The sequence below is a fragment of the Cryptotermes secundus genome, unplaced genomic scaffold (assembly GCF_002891405.2).
Source record: "Cryptotermes secundus unplaced genomic scaffold, Csec_1.0 scaffold5523, whole genome shotgun sequence".
In the NCBI taxonomy this organism is placed as follows: Eukaryota; Metazoa; Arthropoda; class Insecta; order Blattodea; family Kalotermitidae; genus Cryptotermes; species Cryptotermes secundus.
This window is the reverse complement of record NW_019740746.1, coordinates 23006-39827: the sequence shown is the minus strand read 5'-3', so window position 1 is coordinate 39827 and position 16822 is coordinate 23006. Positions and strand designations below refer to the sequence as shown.

At 41.1% G+C, this 16822-nt stretch overlaps 1 protein-coding gene across 2 annotated transcripts; it reads left to right on the top strand.

The window, feature by feature from the left end:
* The first annotated feature begins 532 nt into the window (after positions 1-532).
* LOC111872640 lies at positions 533-12704 on the top strand. 2 transcript variants are annotated; one of them, XM_023866731.2, is made up of 4 exons: positions 533-674; positions 3021-3231; positions 4127-4281; positions 7479-12704. In XM_023866731.2, exons 3-4 carry the CDS (start codon positions 4198-4200, stop codon positions 10962-10964), a joined length of 3570 nt encoding a protein of 1189 aa, XP_023722499.1. In that variant the 5' UTR covers positions 533-674; positions 3021-3231; positions 4127-4197; the 3' UTR covers positions 10965-12704. The 2 variants fall into 2 exon arrangements, with proteins under 2 accessions (XP_023722499.1, XP_023722500.1); XM_023866732.2 differs by lacking the exon at positions 3021-3231.
* The last annotated feature ends 4118 nt before the right edge of the window (positions 12705-16822 follow it).

The following is a 16822-nucleotide window of genomic DNA, read 5'->3' as shown; positions in this document are numbered from 1 at the left end:
GGCCGTGGCGTGAAGCTGACCATTAACCTCCAAGTATTTCCGAGGTCAAGAATATGTGGATCCATACATACACTACTCTATGCGTCTTCATGGCCTAGTGCTTAATTAGTTAAGCAGTGGGACGGCTTTATCTTTTCGCTTTAGAAGTATGGGGTTTGCCACACGTACACAAGTAAAACGATAAAAAGTAAGAGGCAGTGGAGGCCTGTGAGATGTCGAGGCTCGGACATTTTTTAGACATTCGACTAAGTGATGGCGGTGAGGTCGTCAACCTTACGCGCTGGCCTCCATTTACCCCCCAGGAAGATACCAGGCACTATTTTCTGTTAGAGGCTGAGTCGAACCCAGGGCCACAGTACGACTGAAAGGATTAGGTAAAGTGAAAAAGAAATCCAATGACCTCATCAGGAATATAAACCAAGACCTTCCAGCTTGTAGCACAGTGCCTCCTCCATAGTGCGTGTCTCCTCGTGTTGAGAGTACTTTTGAGATGACTGTACTGATTGTAGCGCCTCCACCACAGATGCAAAACTGACCCTCTGACTGATATAGAATCATCATCACTTGCTGTGTGTTCTCAGAGGGAGCAGGAGAAAGATCTTGTGCAGCCCTGAAGACCACAATCTGAACGAGATATAGAAGAAGACGCTGAACAGCTGCACCAGAAATTCAGAGTAAGTCAAATATTTCAATTTATGAGATTTGACATTACGGGTTGTTTTCAGTATAGGAATTTAAGGGATATTCCACTAAACTGAATTAAATAGTATGACTGATGAAAAGTACGCGCTTCTGGGATGTGACGCCGTGTGGTCCTGTAGAAGGTCATTAATATTTATGCCTAACAATAGGTCAAAATATAAATCTCTACATAACACTGATAACAAAATATACTTAAAATATTATTAGTTAAGGCGTGTCCCCATTACTCGTGCTCGTGTTGCTCCCTATTCTCGCGAGTAATGCGGACGATATGACAAGTTAAGAGACAGGCAAATTTTTAAGATTAATTTAGAAACTACAGCCAATAAATTAAAATACGACTACAGTCTATAAACATTACGATTATATATACGGAACTTCACGCGCCGAAGCCTGGCGAGCAACTTAAGTAGTGTGGACGAAGGTTTACGCGTCTCCAGATGAGCACAAGAATGGCGGGCACGAGCACGAGGAATGTGGACGCGCCTTTAGGCGCAGGGACAACCAACATTTTTTCTTTTACCATTTTTCGTCAACTGGGTGTTCACCTTACGTGTATAACCGTTGCAAATGTTCTATGGTTCCCAAAATAGACTTTAATTACTTTTCTAAAAAGCATAAATAGATTGTTGCTTAGTACTGGAAATGCACTCTGCTTTCTGTGAGGTAGCAACTGAATTCTTGGTGGAAGTACGCACAACCAAACTGACCATATTTTGATAGATCATCATCATCATCATCATCATCATCAGTAATCTGTCAGAGGACAGGTCCACAGACTATCGAAAACAGTTCCTACACTTAATGCGATCTACATCTTTCTCCTTCAAATGAGATATCCTCTTCTGTCCCCAAGGTCATCCAGCATTTTCTTACGTCTTCTTCCTCGTCTTCTGGTCACTTCTATCTGCCCCTTTATCTTTTCTTCAATAACTTCTTTTAGGAGGCAGTTTCTGCGTAAGCTATATGACCAATCCAATTAGCCTTCCGTTTTCTTATTTCGTGTAGGATATTCCTCTGCTCACTGACTCTAAATAACACTTCTTCATTTCTAACATAATCGGTCAAACTGATCTTCTCCATCCTTCTCCAACACCACATTTCGAAGCTTTCCAGGTGTTTCTGATCTACTGCCTTAAGTGTCCAAGTTTCAGCCCCATACAGAGCTATGCACCAAATGTAGCATTTCACTAGTTTCTTTCTCAAATTTAAGTCCAATTTGCTGGTAAAAAGATTCTTCTTCTTGCTAAATGCAGCTTTTGACATGGCAATTCTAGATTTAATTTCACAAGTACACCTTCCATCATCTGTAAACAAGCTACCCAAATATTTAAAACATTTCATATTCTCCAGTTGTTTTTGGTCTATCTTTAGTGTGACTGGGGTTGGTTGTCTCGTAATTTTCATTACTTTTGTTTTTTTCCACATTCATTTCTATGCCAGAGCACCTTCCAATTTCGATTAGTCTATCAATCATACCCCGTAGCACAGTTTCTTCCTTAGCCATTAACACAAGGTCATCTGCATATTTCACAGTTTGAACAATTTGCCCTCCTAATCCAGAGCTTCCTTGGTAAGGCATTCGCTGTTCAAGTTCAACAAAATTCGTGATAAACAGCATCCTTGTCGAACTCCTTTTCCAATCTTAACACTTCTTGTTTCCCCTCTGTCCAGTCGCTCTCTAACTTTCTGATCCATGTACAATTTACTAATCAATCTTCTCTCCCGCCAATCGATTCCTTTTGGTCCAATTTACGCGGTCAAATGCCTTCTGCCAGTCTATAAAGTAAGCACACATTTCTTCAGCTCCTCCAAAGTTCGTTCTGCTTAATTCTCATTATCCCAATTGCATCCCTGGTTCCTTTTCCTCTTCTAAATCCAAACTGATCCTCTCCAAGTATATCCTCTACTTTCCTTTCAATTCTACTTTTAAGTATCTTTGCAATTATCTTTGGTGTATGTGCCATAAGGCTTATTGTGCGATGGTCGCTGCATTTTGTAACATTTGTCTTTTTTTAAGGCAGTCATTGTCACTTCTGTAAAGCCCTCGGGCCACTGCCCAGTTTCATATATGACATTTATTATTTTTCTCAGTGTTTTCAAACCACCTTCTCCCAGTAACTTAAGCACATCTCCAGCTACATCATCATCTCCTGTAGCCTTTCCATCCATCATGTCCTTGATAGCTTTTTCCACCTCACTTTGTAAAATATAAGGTCCTTTCTCGTCTGTATCTACTTCTTCCGGTTTCACTTAAAGGTTTCTTGCCCAATAGGTCGATCATACAGTTCTGTAATACAATTTTCCCAAATTTTCAGCACTTGCCTCTGATCTACTATTCTATTCACCTGGGAGCCTTGTCCAATACTACGTACATGTGGATTTACATGGTTTAGGATTACTTCTGCCTGTGTCCTGTATAATTTAAGGAATTTTGATAGCCACGTGCAATTCTCGGACTGGTGTGCACCTGTCAAGATTTCCACTAGCGCGGAGTGCTCTGTTCTAGAGGCGCTGCAAATTGAAGAGGTAAGCGTCCGTCGCATTATACCAGGTGGGACTCGCAAGAGTCATAACTCACACACTCAGAGCTTTGTAAAACATAAGCTTCATATTAATACTTAAAGGCCCACTTGTGAACACAATTGGTCTGTACGTGGCCAAGCCAATGGCTACAGCACTTTCGAAGAGGTATCTCCATGTCGTCTTCCTGTCGAAAGTAACACCGAGATACACTGCATTATTTACAAAGTAATATTCTGTCCGTTTAGTTATAGTACGTCGTCAGGGACTCTAGAAGAACACACAGATCGCCTACTGCTTTCCTTTCAGTCGTCTTCATGTTCCAGCGCTTATACCATGAATTCACTGCAGTGAGTCCGCGCTGCAGTTTACAGAGAACACGACGTTCCTGTTTCTCTGCTGTGTAAATATAGGTATCGTAAGCGAATAGAGTAAGATTAGTTACAGGTAACGCGGGGATATCATTTACGAACAGATCGCACAATACTGGGGCAAGGACGGAACCTTGAGGAACCCCTGTTGATATTTTTCTTGGCGTAGAAAATTCGCATTCTATCAAGACTTTAAATTTTCTGTCGGTAAGAGAACGAAATGATTAGCAATGTTTCGATCCCCCAGTATAGTGTCTCCACGGATCCACAGAAAACACAGCTCCCCATAAGTCCTTTATTGTTGTGTGCATAACTCTTGCTAAGATTACGTGGATATTACTCTTCCGGTACCCCGACGTATTGTCTGACCAGGCTTTCAGTGGGAATGCCATAGTATGAAGTACCCACTGGAGCATAAGTACTGAAAACGTGTTACATGATGAGGTAACTGCTTAGGACAGAGTATTCCACGTAGGGTGGCTCTACAGTAGGACATCATATTCGCTCATAACGTTTTTATGTTATCATAGGGACCTCAAGACGTGAAACAGACGAGCAGATCAGTGAGAAGGACTTCAATTTGCAGTCCGTCTTGTCAAAGATGAGCTCCGATTGGAAAGACAATGATAAATTTCAGAAAGAGCAGACAGGACCATCTGTGGAGCATGGAGAAGAGATGGAACAAGTATGTAGAATATAAGTAGATATAGATTTTAATGTTTAGTTAAGAATACAAAAGAAAATCGATTCGCGGCATTTGTTTTGCGCAATTGTACTATTCAATCGCCGATCACGGTGGCCGCGCGGTCTGAGCCATGAACTGTCTTCCCTCGCTGGACCGTATGGGTCGTGGGATCGAATCCCATTCAAAGAATGGATGTCTGTGTGCGTTTGTTTTGTGTTTATGCTATCCTGTATGCAGGTAGCGGCCTTACGACAGGCTGATCACACATCAAGGGACGGCAAGCCACGTCATACACGAAACTCAACTGAAGCAATGAAAAGCTGTTAGCACAAAATTCAAGACGTTACAGCATGTATACATTACGGCGGGTAGAACAGGCAGGGGAAGGTGGCTATTCAATAGACACAAGTAAAGACAAGGATGATAAGTGAAACATTTTGAAACTGAAGAAAACTTTGGTAGAGTTAAGTTTATCAGAGCGGTGACTATGAAACGTTATACTTTAGGGGAAGCGAAGCCGCGAATTCTAGTGAGAACTTCTACCAGAGCACACGGCATCATGTCCAAGAGAAAAGCACTCTCTTCTAAATTTTATATGTAATGATGAAATTAATTCTACCAATATGATTTGGGGTATACGTCAATTCGAATGACTTTCCATAGCATTAAACACATGCTCTGAAATTAGTTCGAAGGCCTACTTAACCTGTGGACTGACCACAGCAATGACCTGAAGTTTGCAGATCATGAACTGCACCAGGGTGAAACACTTGCTTTCGACAGGGTTCAGAATATACAGAATTGTAAAGGATATACATTTCAGGATCTATGTATACAGAATGACCCAGGAGGAATGGTCAAAGCAAAAACAAAGTGTATATGTACATGTGTTATATTCCGAACTGTCTCCTAGATAGAGCTATTGCACTGTAGACTAGTTTGTATTTGACGTCCGGTATATTTTTCCCTTCCGCCATTCTGCACGTGGCTCTGAAGCATGTGAATCGTTGTGATGCGTCAGTTTGCGTTCTGACTGATAGTGACATTGTTGGAGTGTGGCGAAAAATGCCGAACATCTTCACAAATGCCGATATGCTGTGCGCTGTCCTCAAACGAGCTGCAAATTCCAGTGATGTCGACGGAGACATTTTCGAAAATGTATTATACGTTACTAGGTAAACTGTACCAACTTTGTCACTTTAACAATGATCACCGGTATCAGAAACATTTTCTCTGTCACTGAAACAATTCGGAATAGGACACACATACATATTGTAACTTGGATAGACACAGCGTTGCTAGGTAACTGACAGTTATACATGTCGCGACACTCAAGGCAAGAGTGGGAGTGCGGCGTTTTCTATGCGGTCGGCACTCGCTCGGTAAACATGTTCCAACAATATATAACTAGAATAACCCGTGTAGAGGCTTCGTCGAATTTCTTCACCGTGACCCTGCGAGTCGTCGGAGGCAACGAAAAGGGAAATCTCTAATCTGAGACAGTAAAATATGGTCTCGAGAAAGCCTGGGCTGGCAAGATCCAGCAGCATGTACAATGACAGACCCGTCCTCTCGTCAGAGAGGGGGCCGCAGAAAACAAAACCTCAACTGTGAATCAGTAATAAATATCTGGTCATGACCCCCAGATAGGGATCGAAACCAAGACTGAATGACTGACCGTCAGTCGCAATGTGACTTTGACTTTAAGTTCAGTTTAGTGTGTTTCAGTGTTTCCGTGTATTTAAGTAACAGTAAGAGCGACAGCAGCAGGAAGTTCTTAGGAGATCTGTGAAGATTTAAAATGTGATTTGAAAAATTTAAGTATGAGCAATATTTGGAGTGATTTGAAGGCTAATTTCTGTGTTGAGATACGTCGGACTTTCCGAAACGTAAAAAATTGGGAATGCATAGGGAGTAAGAGCCGGATATGGGGTAGCACCGACCACTCCAGGAGATATAGCCCCCACTGGTGTGAGAGAGAGAGAGAACTTTGGATGATGGTGATACAGCTGGATCTCCTGGCACCTTGGCAGTGAACCGCTAGGGACGAGCTGGCCTTAAGGAGGGAGTGAGCGGATGCAGCGGTTGGAGAACGGACAACGGGAAGGAAATAAACACCAAGCTAGAGAAAAAGAAGACGTTGCAAGCACAGTCCTCGGAAGGAAAGGAAAGGTGATGCACCTATAGGCTATTCGGGACGAACGGCCGTAAGGAGGGAGCAATATAACGTGGATGGTCATAGCGTTGCTAGGTAGCTGACCATTATACGCGTAGCGACCGAATACACGCAAGAAAACAATGGGAGTGCGGCTTTTTTTATCCGGTCGGCGCCGTGACCGTTGCTATGCAGTTGCTCGTTCTGCGTGGTCGGTGCGGAAGTTATATAACGAGAATAACTCTCGCAGTTCGGTTTAATGAGTTTCAATATTTGACAGTGTTTGAGTGTTTTTATGTAACAGTAAGAGCGACAGCAACGGGAAGTTCGTAGGAGACCTGTGAAGATTTACGTAAAGTGTGATTTGAAGACCTTATTTATGTGCAATATAGAGCCGGGATAGCGCAGTCGGTATAGCGCCCGGTTACGGACTGGACGAGAGAGGGTTCCGAGTTCGAGTCTCGATGGGGGCAAGAATATTATCTCCTCCAAATGGTCCAGACTGGCCCTGGGGTCCACCCAGCCTCCTATCCAATGGGTACCGGGGGCCCTATCCCCGGGGGTAAAGCGGCAGGGGCGTGAAGCTGACAACTCACCAACTAGTGACAAGGTCAAGAAAATGGGGATCTATACATCCACACCCCGATACGTCTACATGGCATAGTGCTTAATTAGTTAAGCACAGGGACAACTTTACCTCTACCTTTAATTATGTGTAATATTTGGAGCGATTTGGAGCAGCTGAGATGTGTTACCCTGAGAGGATTAGTGTGTGCGCGGAACAGTGATTTGTGAAGTGTGTAAATGAGCAATAGCGCCCTAATTTAAGCGTGCTTAAGAGAGAGTGGGTAGCCAAGGTGTTAATAAATCCAATCGTCCGAATTAGAACCGTCATGTCGCTAAGCGTAACCTACACCTGGAAATATAGTTTTTATTTTTGGCTTAGAATGACCGATACTACGACCACCCAGAATAGTGACCTTTCCTCCTGGAATATTCTGTAGTCGTACATGAATTTACACATTTTTCTTTATATCCTTAGGAAGAAATTGACGAGGAGGCGAGAAAGCAGAGAAAAAGGAAAATCGACGCTGGAGAGGACACGAGGGAAGGCACTGCTGAACCTTCACACCTGGAACGGAAAGACGATTCAAAGAAAGACACAGAACAAGAGGAAGATGTAAAAATGAGTTGCATGGTTACATGCCCCTTGTATCAAGTACCAAAGGGAACATGCATTTGGGATGGTGACCTCCGAGACTTAAAGAAACATGTGACAGGTACTCACACAGATATTCTGAGGACGGGTTGGCTTTTAAGTTGCAACTCTCTTCAGAGCAAAGTTCTGCTTATACTGTACAATGAAGAAATATTTCTCTACTATAAATGTTGCGACATGAAGCAAGGTATGATGTACGTAGCCGTGCAACAAGCCGGTATTACGAATAGTAAATATAGGTATAGAGTTGAATTTTTCGCACTGGAGGCGGGAGTTCGGAATATTACATATAGCTTCCGTACACACAGCACTAGGGAGTCCATTCAAGATATTTTCGACACACGCAGATGCGTAGCGCTCGATGTCGACCGTTTGAAACCTTTCATCATAAATAATGAATTACATATGACAGTAAAATTGAACGAAATTAATTCACGTGGACGGTCAGATGTCGCCAAGGGAAAGTGCCCTACAGGTGACGATAGCAATGTTTATTCTGAGCAAGGGAAAAGCGATTCAGAAGCAGAAGAAAAGGAATTGGAAATGAGTTCCACGGTCACATGCCCGATGTCTAAAATTCCTCAACAGATGTGTTTCTGGGTAGGTATGGCCGCAAAATTAGAGGAGCACGTGGTAAATACCCATGCGGATGTTTCGTGGAGAGGTCCTGTGGTCGGTTACAACTCTCTCAACGCTGACGCTTTACTGATACTGTTTAACAAAGAAATATTCCTATATCACAGATACATTTCAAAATCAGGTATCATGTACGTAACGGTACAAAAAGTCGGTATGACAAACCAAAAATACACATACACAATGGAGGCTACGGCAACAGACAAAGAAACTGATATGGTTACTTTTAACTTTCGAATAAAGATGATTACCGAACCTTTCAAAGACGTTTTCCATAGCCGCAAATGCGTGGTCATTAGCGCAGATCAACTGAAATTATTAATCAAAAATAAGGAATTAAACATGCTGTTGAGAATAAGTGTTCATGAAGGTAGAGTGTCAGATGTTACTGAGGCCGATTCCTCGATAGGACACGATTCCACCATTTCTCCTAAGAAAGAGCCGAGAGACTCGGACATTGAGACAGAGTTTGATAGGAATTTTCTGTCCACATGTCCACTGCTTAAAATTGCGGGCAGAAGATGTGCCTGGGTTGGTACTGTCGGCAAATTAGAGCAGCATGTGATACAGACACACGCGGAAATTGTGAGACGGCATCCATTTTTCTCTTGTAGCGCCGCAGAAGACAACGTTTTGCTAATACTGCTTCATAAAGAAGTGTTTCTCTACTGCAGACATATCTCAGACACTGGTATGTACGCAATTGTACAGAAAGTCGGTATAACGAACAGGGAATACACATGCAGGGTCGTACTTGTTTCGGTGGATAATTGGAACATCCTGACCTTTGGGTTCCCTGTAAGTCAGATTAGTAAACCTTTCCAAGAACTTCTGGATGCTGGCAAATGCTTGGCTATAAATAAGGAGCACCTGGAACAGTTCACACTAAATGACAAAATTGGTATGTTTGTGGCAATAAAAGTTGTTACTGATGGACGGTTGGCTGTTGCTGGGGAAGAGAGAAAGAGTGTGGGTACTTCTCATCAGCGAAGGAAACGCGAAGCACCGCAAGATTCAGACTCTACAATTATATGCCCAGTGTCCAAAATACCTGAAAGGAGGTGCAACTGGGTTGGAACACTGGACAGTTTAAGGCTTCACTTCACCTGCGAACACTGGGGTATCTACAGGAGCGGCCCTATTTTCCGCTGCGGGTCTTTCCAGAACAAGGTTCTGCTAATTTTATTCAACCAAGAAGTATTTCTGTACTATAAGCATGTTACACACACTGGCATAGTGTACGCGGTCGTGCAGCAAGTCGGTGTTACTAACAAGGAATTTAAGTACACAATAAAGCTCCGGGCAGAGGATGAAACAGTGGAAAACATTACTTTTAGCTTTAAAACAGAGAAGACAAGTGAGCCTCTTGAAATCATTTTCGATGCCCGCAGGTGCATGGCTATGACCGACGAGAGTTTGATACCGTTCGTAGTAAAACATGAATTAAACATGACGGTGAAAATAAGCGAAACTGATGCACACGGCGATAGGCCGACTGTAGTCACTAAGGGAGTTAACATGGGAAAAAAGAAGAAGATGAGACCTCATCAGGAAGAGAAAGCTGGTTCAGTCGCAAAGGGAGACGTAAAAACGACTTCTGCAGTTACATGTCCGTTGTTGAAGATACCACAATATTCCTGCGATTGGGCTGGCTCATTAGAGGATTTAGAGGCTCACGTGATACGCGACCATGCGAGTATTCTGGAGCAGAGTTATGAGTTCGAATGCGGTGCTCTTGAACATAAAGTTTTGCTAATACTACTTAATAAGGAAATATTCCTATACTGCAAATATACCTCACCCGGTGGTGTAACTTACGTAATTGTACAGCAAGTTGGAGTTACTAGAGAAAAATACAGGTATGCAGTCAGTCTTTGTGGAGACCAACACACAGACCATATAATGTTTGAATTCGATGTGAATGAGATTGCTGAACCTCTTGGCAAAGCCTTCGAATCTGGCAAGTGCCTAGCCATCAGGAGAGAACGTCTGCAGCCTTACATACGCGGAGACTGGTTGGTAATGGTAGTGAAAATACAGAAAGTGTTGACACGTGCGCAGACGGAAGGCACTCATATGAATTCCGCTGTTACGTGCCCTTTGCTTAAAGTTTCTGAACATTTTTGCACTTGGGTTGGTAAACTCGGTAATTTAGAGGAACACGTTGAAGACGAGCATGGAGACGTTCTGAGCAGAGGCTGTACTTTCGGCTGTGACTCTCTAACCAACAAAGCTTTGTTGGTGTTGGCTTATGATGAAATATTTCTGTACTACAAATATATTTCACAGATTAGTGTCATGTACGTAATAGTACAGCAAGTGGGCCTTACGAATCGGAAATATGGATACGCGGTAGAACTCAACGCGAACAATGATGAAGATGACATAGTACGTGATTTTAATGCATATAAGATTACCGAGCCCTTTGGGCCCACTTTCAATTATCGCACATGCATGGTTATTCCTATAGATAACTTGGGTCCTTACATAGAAAATGGAAAACTAGCAATGTCTGTAGGAATACACGAAATTCATTATTCTGCGAAGGATACAGTTGAGTCTGAGCCAGATGAGTCTGAGCCAGATGATTCTGAGGCAGATGAATCTGAGTCAGATGTCGATTTTGATGGAAAGGAAGACGAACGTCTTAACAGATCCACGAGGAAGTTTTGAAGAAATGTTTCTCTTTTCCTTACAATTCTTTTCAAGATAAAGCCTTTTTAATATTATTAAAGGGAGAAATATTTCTCTACTATAAACATGTTTCACAGGCGGGTATTATGTACGCGGATGTACACAAGTTGGTCTTACAAAGAACAGATACAAGTACTCAATAGAGATGTCCTCATTACACAGAAAATTTCGCTCCATTAATTTTACGTCTCTTGTGGGCAGGATTAGTGAGCCTTTTAAAGACGTTTTCAATGCTCAAGGGTGCCTGGTTGTTAGTAGTGAAAGGTTCGTACCTTATGTATTATATGATGAAATAAGCATGTTCGTGGCAATATCAGGATTATCTCCATAATGACAGAAAGAATCGACTACATCCTCCGTCAGTGCTAATATCGAACGAGACATGTCAATGGCAAACGTAAGCTGGAAGCATGGGGTGCCATATTAACCAACGTCGACTTGCAAGAGGGTACAGACGCGAAATTATTTTCTGGGACGAGTACAGATTCAAGTTCTCACATTTGGCCTGCCAGTGTTTCTATCTTCTGAGCTCTTGCGTACCAGTTGATATCAGTCGTTAAATAATTCAAATAATGATCATATATCGCGGTGAGCTGAGAATGGTTAGATGACGTAGATCCCCCACCTTGCATGTATCTTCCAAAGTCAAGCATGTTCCAAATTACTAAAAGCGCATAGGAGTTAACTGTATCCTATTAACAGGAGTCGAACTTAGCTTTACATTATGTTTATTTATTTTTGAACCGATCTTCAGCGCTAGCCGGAATTACCAATATTTCAACACAATTCCTCAGATTGCAGTCAACTATTTATATATTTAAAATATGTTTTAATTTAATAAAAAACGTTAATTTTAATTAAATTAAAAATCAAGGTTTGATATTGCTTTCTACTTTCTAACTAAGCAGACACAAGAAAATCACATTATATTAAATCGCGTACAAAAGTGACAGGAGAAATTTAAATGTCATATTTTAACGTTAGTTTCAGGATACCTTGGATTGATTCATTTGCAGGTGAGAAGTTTAATCCTACGGAGAATATCTAACTCTTTGGCATTCCTTTTGCTCTGTACTGCGTACAGTGTTTACATTGAATAATGACAAATTAGTTTGAAATAAAAAAAAAGCAGTGCGATCAGTTTCCGTATCTGAGGTATCTGTAAAATTAGATACAACATTTCATATAATATTAAATATTTTAGAACGTTGAGAGTGCGAGAACTGCATTATGTGACTTTGATTGAATTTTTAGATTTCTCAAATTGTATATTGATGAACTAGCTCCCTCGCTATTGATCATGCAAGAGTAGAATTATCTACTGATTATTTGCAGACGCACTGAATATGTTTTCTAATTATTGTCAATTTTTCATAGCATAAAATCAATTAAATTAAAGAATATGGTTTTACTGTTTCACGTTATGTGTTTAGGGCAGCAGAAGTGATGATTACATGGCCATGTTTGTTGGTTTTCACATTTTTTTAGATGTACTAATGTTGTGAGTAATTTATTCAAATAACACACAAATTCTGCAACCGTTTGTTTTCTACCATGTTCTGATTCGGTTTTAAGACTGTTATATGAGTATTGATTAATGACAATATGTTTTAATTGCAATAAACGTCAGATTTTAAATTTCTTACTTTATGTATATGAAAACATAGGCACCAAGTGGGCTCTTGTATTACATGATGTATTCCTTGATATGCTGAATAAATCCGTTTAATTTCAATTTTAATTCACCGTTCTGGTTACTACGGGAATACCTTGCATTGAGGCAGTTCCATCTTCAGGGACAGTAAGCCTTGTATTCCATGAAACAGAATTAAGAACCTGCATATGTATGTATACACGTAATAATGACTGAGGGCCGCTGATGTCACAGATCCATCCATTACGCACACCAGGAACGGGAAAAGTTCTGGAAGGATGGCTTCACAGATTCACCAATGTGGTTGTTCCTTGGCAAAGATCGACACTTCAACATAAACTGAAGCATTAGTTTAAAATTCCGGTGAAATTATTGCGATAAATCCCATTTCCATACATAGGACTTCCATTTCTCCAACCTTTACATACAATGGCCTTTGATATGTGGGGATATTCTAGGTCCATACCCAGAAATTCTGTATGGAATTTTTATAAACACTTGTAAACATAGCGAGGTTACGAATCTTTAAGATTAGGCCACAGAATGATAACCGTAATCAAATTTGTAACCGAGTTGTTTTGAAAAGCCGAAATAGCTTAATACAGCAATAATACAGGCATACTTCGGATATATTCGGTTCCAGATCACTGCAATAAAGCGAATCACACGAATGTTTTGGTTTCCCAGTGCATATGAAAGTTATGTTTACACTACACTGTAGTCTAGTAAGTGTGAAATAGCATTATGTGTAAGAAACACCATGTACAAACATTTAATAAAAATACTTTATTGCTAAAATTCCTAATCATCATCTGAGCTTTCGGCGAGCCTCCATATTCTTGCTGATGGAGGGTCTTGCCTTGATGCTGATGGCTGCTGACTGATCAGGGTGCTGGTTGCTGAAGGTTGCGGTGCCTGTGGCAATTTCTTAACATAAGACAACAGGGAAGTTTGCTGGATCGATTGACACCTCCCTTCACGACAGAATTCTCTGTAGCATGCGATGCTGTTAGACAGCATTTTACCCATAACAGAATTTATTTCAAAACTGGAGCCAGTCCTTTCAAACCCTACCGTTCCTTATCAGAAGCCTAGCTTTCGGCCTATCTCGGCTTTCGACATGCCTTCCTCACTGTACTTAATCATTTCTAGCTTTTGATTTAAAGTGAGAAACGTGTGGAACGGTTAGGGGCCATATAAAGGCGCGATTCGTGGCAGCCCAAAATAATTACAATAGTAACATCAAAGATCACTGAGCACACATCACCATAACAGGTATAACAATAAGGAAATTTTGAAATATTGCGAGAACTACCAAAATGTGATACAGAGACACGAAGTGAGCACACACTGTGGCAGAAATGGCGCCGATAGACTTGCTCGACGCAGGGTTGCCAGAAACACACAACGAGATTACATAAAGGCTCTTATAATGGTGATGACTTTTCATTTTAAATAGAATTCTAAATATAAAACCTTCTTAGTGTCACGACATGTCCAAAAATTCTCGACTGTACGCAGACTGGTGTGTCCGTCATATCCGAAATCCGTTATAACGAGAGGATACTGTAATTAAACAAACGTGAGGTGTTAACCCTATGCTATTTTCGTATGTCGATAAGAATCTGCAACGTTCATCTCAAAGGAACAACGGAAGATAGCTCCAAATGCCATATGTCACAGTGGAGTACATTACGTTACCAGAAATTACGCTATGTTTAAGATTGCTTAACTTGTTTCTTTCGCGAGTGCAATATAAATACTGCCAATCACAGCCGTAAATTTCAGTACCTAGACAAAATTCTGACGATGTAAAAAGATACAATTACCAATGCTCTAAATTATGTAATTAAGCAACATGCCATGAAGGCGTATGAGACAGACGTGGTATTGCTGCATCATTCTTGACCTCGGCCCTAGCCTGAGATGAGGGGTTAATTGCACACCCATGTTTCTTTACCCCCGGAACACATTGAACAGGAGACTCTAGGCCTAGGAGGACCTAGAGCCAGTCTGAACGCTGTGGAGAGGAGAATAATTTCTTGCCCTGCTGGAAATCGAACCCCAGTCGTTTACAGCGACGGATATACCCCCGCTCATGCTCTGACGATGTACTGAATCTAATTTAAGACCTTGTAAAATATACTTTGTAGCCGGTCACGGTAGCCGAGCGGTCTAAGGCTTGCACTGTCTTCGTTCGCTCGGAAGCCGGGATCGTGGGTTCGAATCCCACTCAGGGCATTGATGTTTGTGTGCGCTTTTCTGTGTTTGTCTACAGGTAGAGGCCTTGCGACGAGCTGATCACTGGCCCAAGGAGTCCTACCGTCTGTGTAAGATCTAGAAAAACCGAAGTGAACAGAAGTTCATGGAGGTAGGCCCACTGTGGCCTAGGAAAAAAAAATAAATACTTTGTGCAATGACAATTTGTTTCAATTAAAATGAGGATCATGTGGTGTTGTTGTTGTTCTTGTTCTTTTTTTTTTACTAGATCTAACATCAGGCATGCAGATAAAGTCTTTGAACACCAAACATTAAATCTGTCTAGCCGTCCAAGCGCTACAGAGGCGCACATCCGTCCGTTCATATTCATGCATGCCTACACACGAGGGAGAGTAAGTAAATAAGTCACAAATCAAAGTAAAACTTCTGTAATGGACGTAGCAGGTTTTCTGTGTGTATCATTATGTAACGTCAGAAGTATGTACAGGGCAGGTTCGATCAGGGCAGTGGCAGAAGAAATCTTAAAATATAAGTTAGATGTAGCGGGAGTACAGGAGGTCAGATGGGACGGATGGGACGGAGGTGGCATCGCACCAGCAGGCGAATATACATTTTTCTATGAAAAGGGGAATTAAAATTATGAATAAGGTACGCGCTTTTTCATACATACGAGAATATCAACAGTTAAGAGGGTATTGTTCGTTAGTGATAGGATATCACATAATACTAAAAGGTCCCTGCTGTGATATCATTGTTACGAATGTTCATACCCCAACAGAAGATAACATTTATGACATAAAGGACAGATTCTATGAAGAACTAGAATACGTATTTAATAAATTCCCGAAGTATCCGATGAAAATTTTGTCAGGAGATTTCAATGTCAAAGTAGGGAGAGAAGACATTTTCAAACCAACGGTTGGGAATGAGAGTTTGCATGAAATTAGTAATGATAATGGAGTTAGAGTAGTAAACTTTGCCACATCGAAATGTCTTACTGCAAATAGTACAATGTTCTCACATCGTAACTACCATAAATTTACTTGGACATCTCCTGATGGAAATGAACACAATCAAATAGACCATATTTTGATAGATAGGAGAGGGCACTCAAGTATACTTGATGTCCGATCGTTCAGGGCAGCAGATTGTGATACTGACCACTACCTGGTGGTGGCAAAGTTTAGGGAAAGACAGGCAGGAAGCAAAAAACAACATATAGAGTTCATATGGTGAGGTTCAATCTCAAGAAATTAAATGAGGTAGAGGGTAAAGAGCAGTATCATGTTGGAATCTCAAATAGGTTCGCGGCTTTGGAAAACTTGGACATTGAGCTGGATGTTAATAAAGCATGGGAAACTATTACAGAGCATATAAACATTTCTGACAAGGAGAGTCTAGTTATTATGAACTGAAGAAGCATAAGCCATGGTTCGATAAAGGATACTCAAAATAATTATACCAAAGGAGACAAGCCGAATTGCAGTGGTTACAGGAGCCAAGCGAAATAAATGGGGATAACTTGACAAAATAAATAACCAGCTGGCATTTCAGAAATAAAAAGAGGGAAAATATGACAGACAAAATTGATGAATTTGCAATGAAAAGTAAGAACAACATTAGAGACCACTACATACCAGTACATCAGCTATTCATGGACTTTAGTAAAGCCTACAATTCAGTTAAGAGGAAATTATTGTACAATATTCTGATAGAGTTTGGGATACTCATGAAACTAGTTAGGCTGGTTATAATATTTTTAAACGAAACGTATAGTAAAGTCGGTACAGGTAAATGTTTGGTTCATAAATTTCCCATCCAGAATGGTCTAAAGCGTTTTGCCGATATGAGCGCATAGAGCTAACATTCCTGAGTCGATATATATATATATATACACACACGATGGGGTACCCAAAAGAAACCGAACTAATTTTTTTTGTGGGCAGAGCTTTTGTAGCACCAC

Excerpts from the sequence above, each read along its gene's own strand:
- LOC111872640 (XM_023866732.2), top strand. The coding sequence starts at position 4,198 with ATGAGCTCCGATTGGAAAGACAATGATAAATTTCAGAAAGAGCAGACA. Across the intron at positions 4,282-7,478 it reads ATGGAGAAGAGATGGAACAA|GAAGAAATTGACGAGGAGGC; the intron begins GTATGTAGAATA and ends TTATATCCTTAG.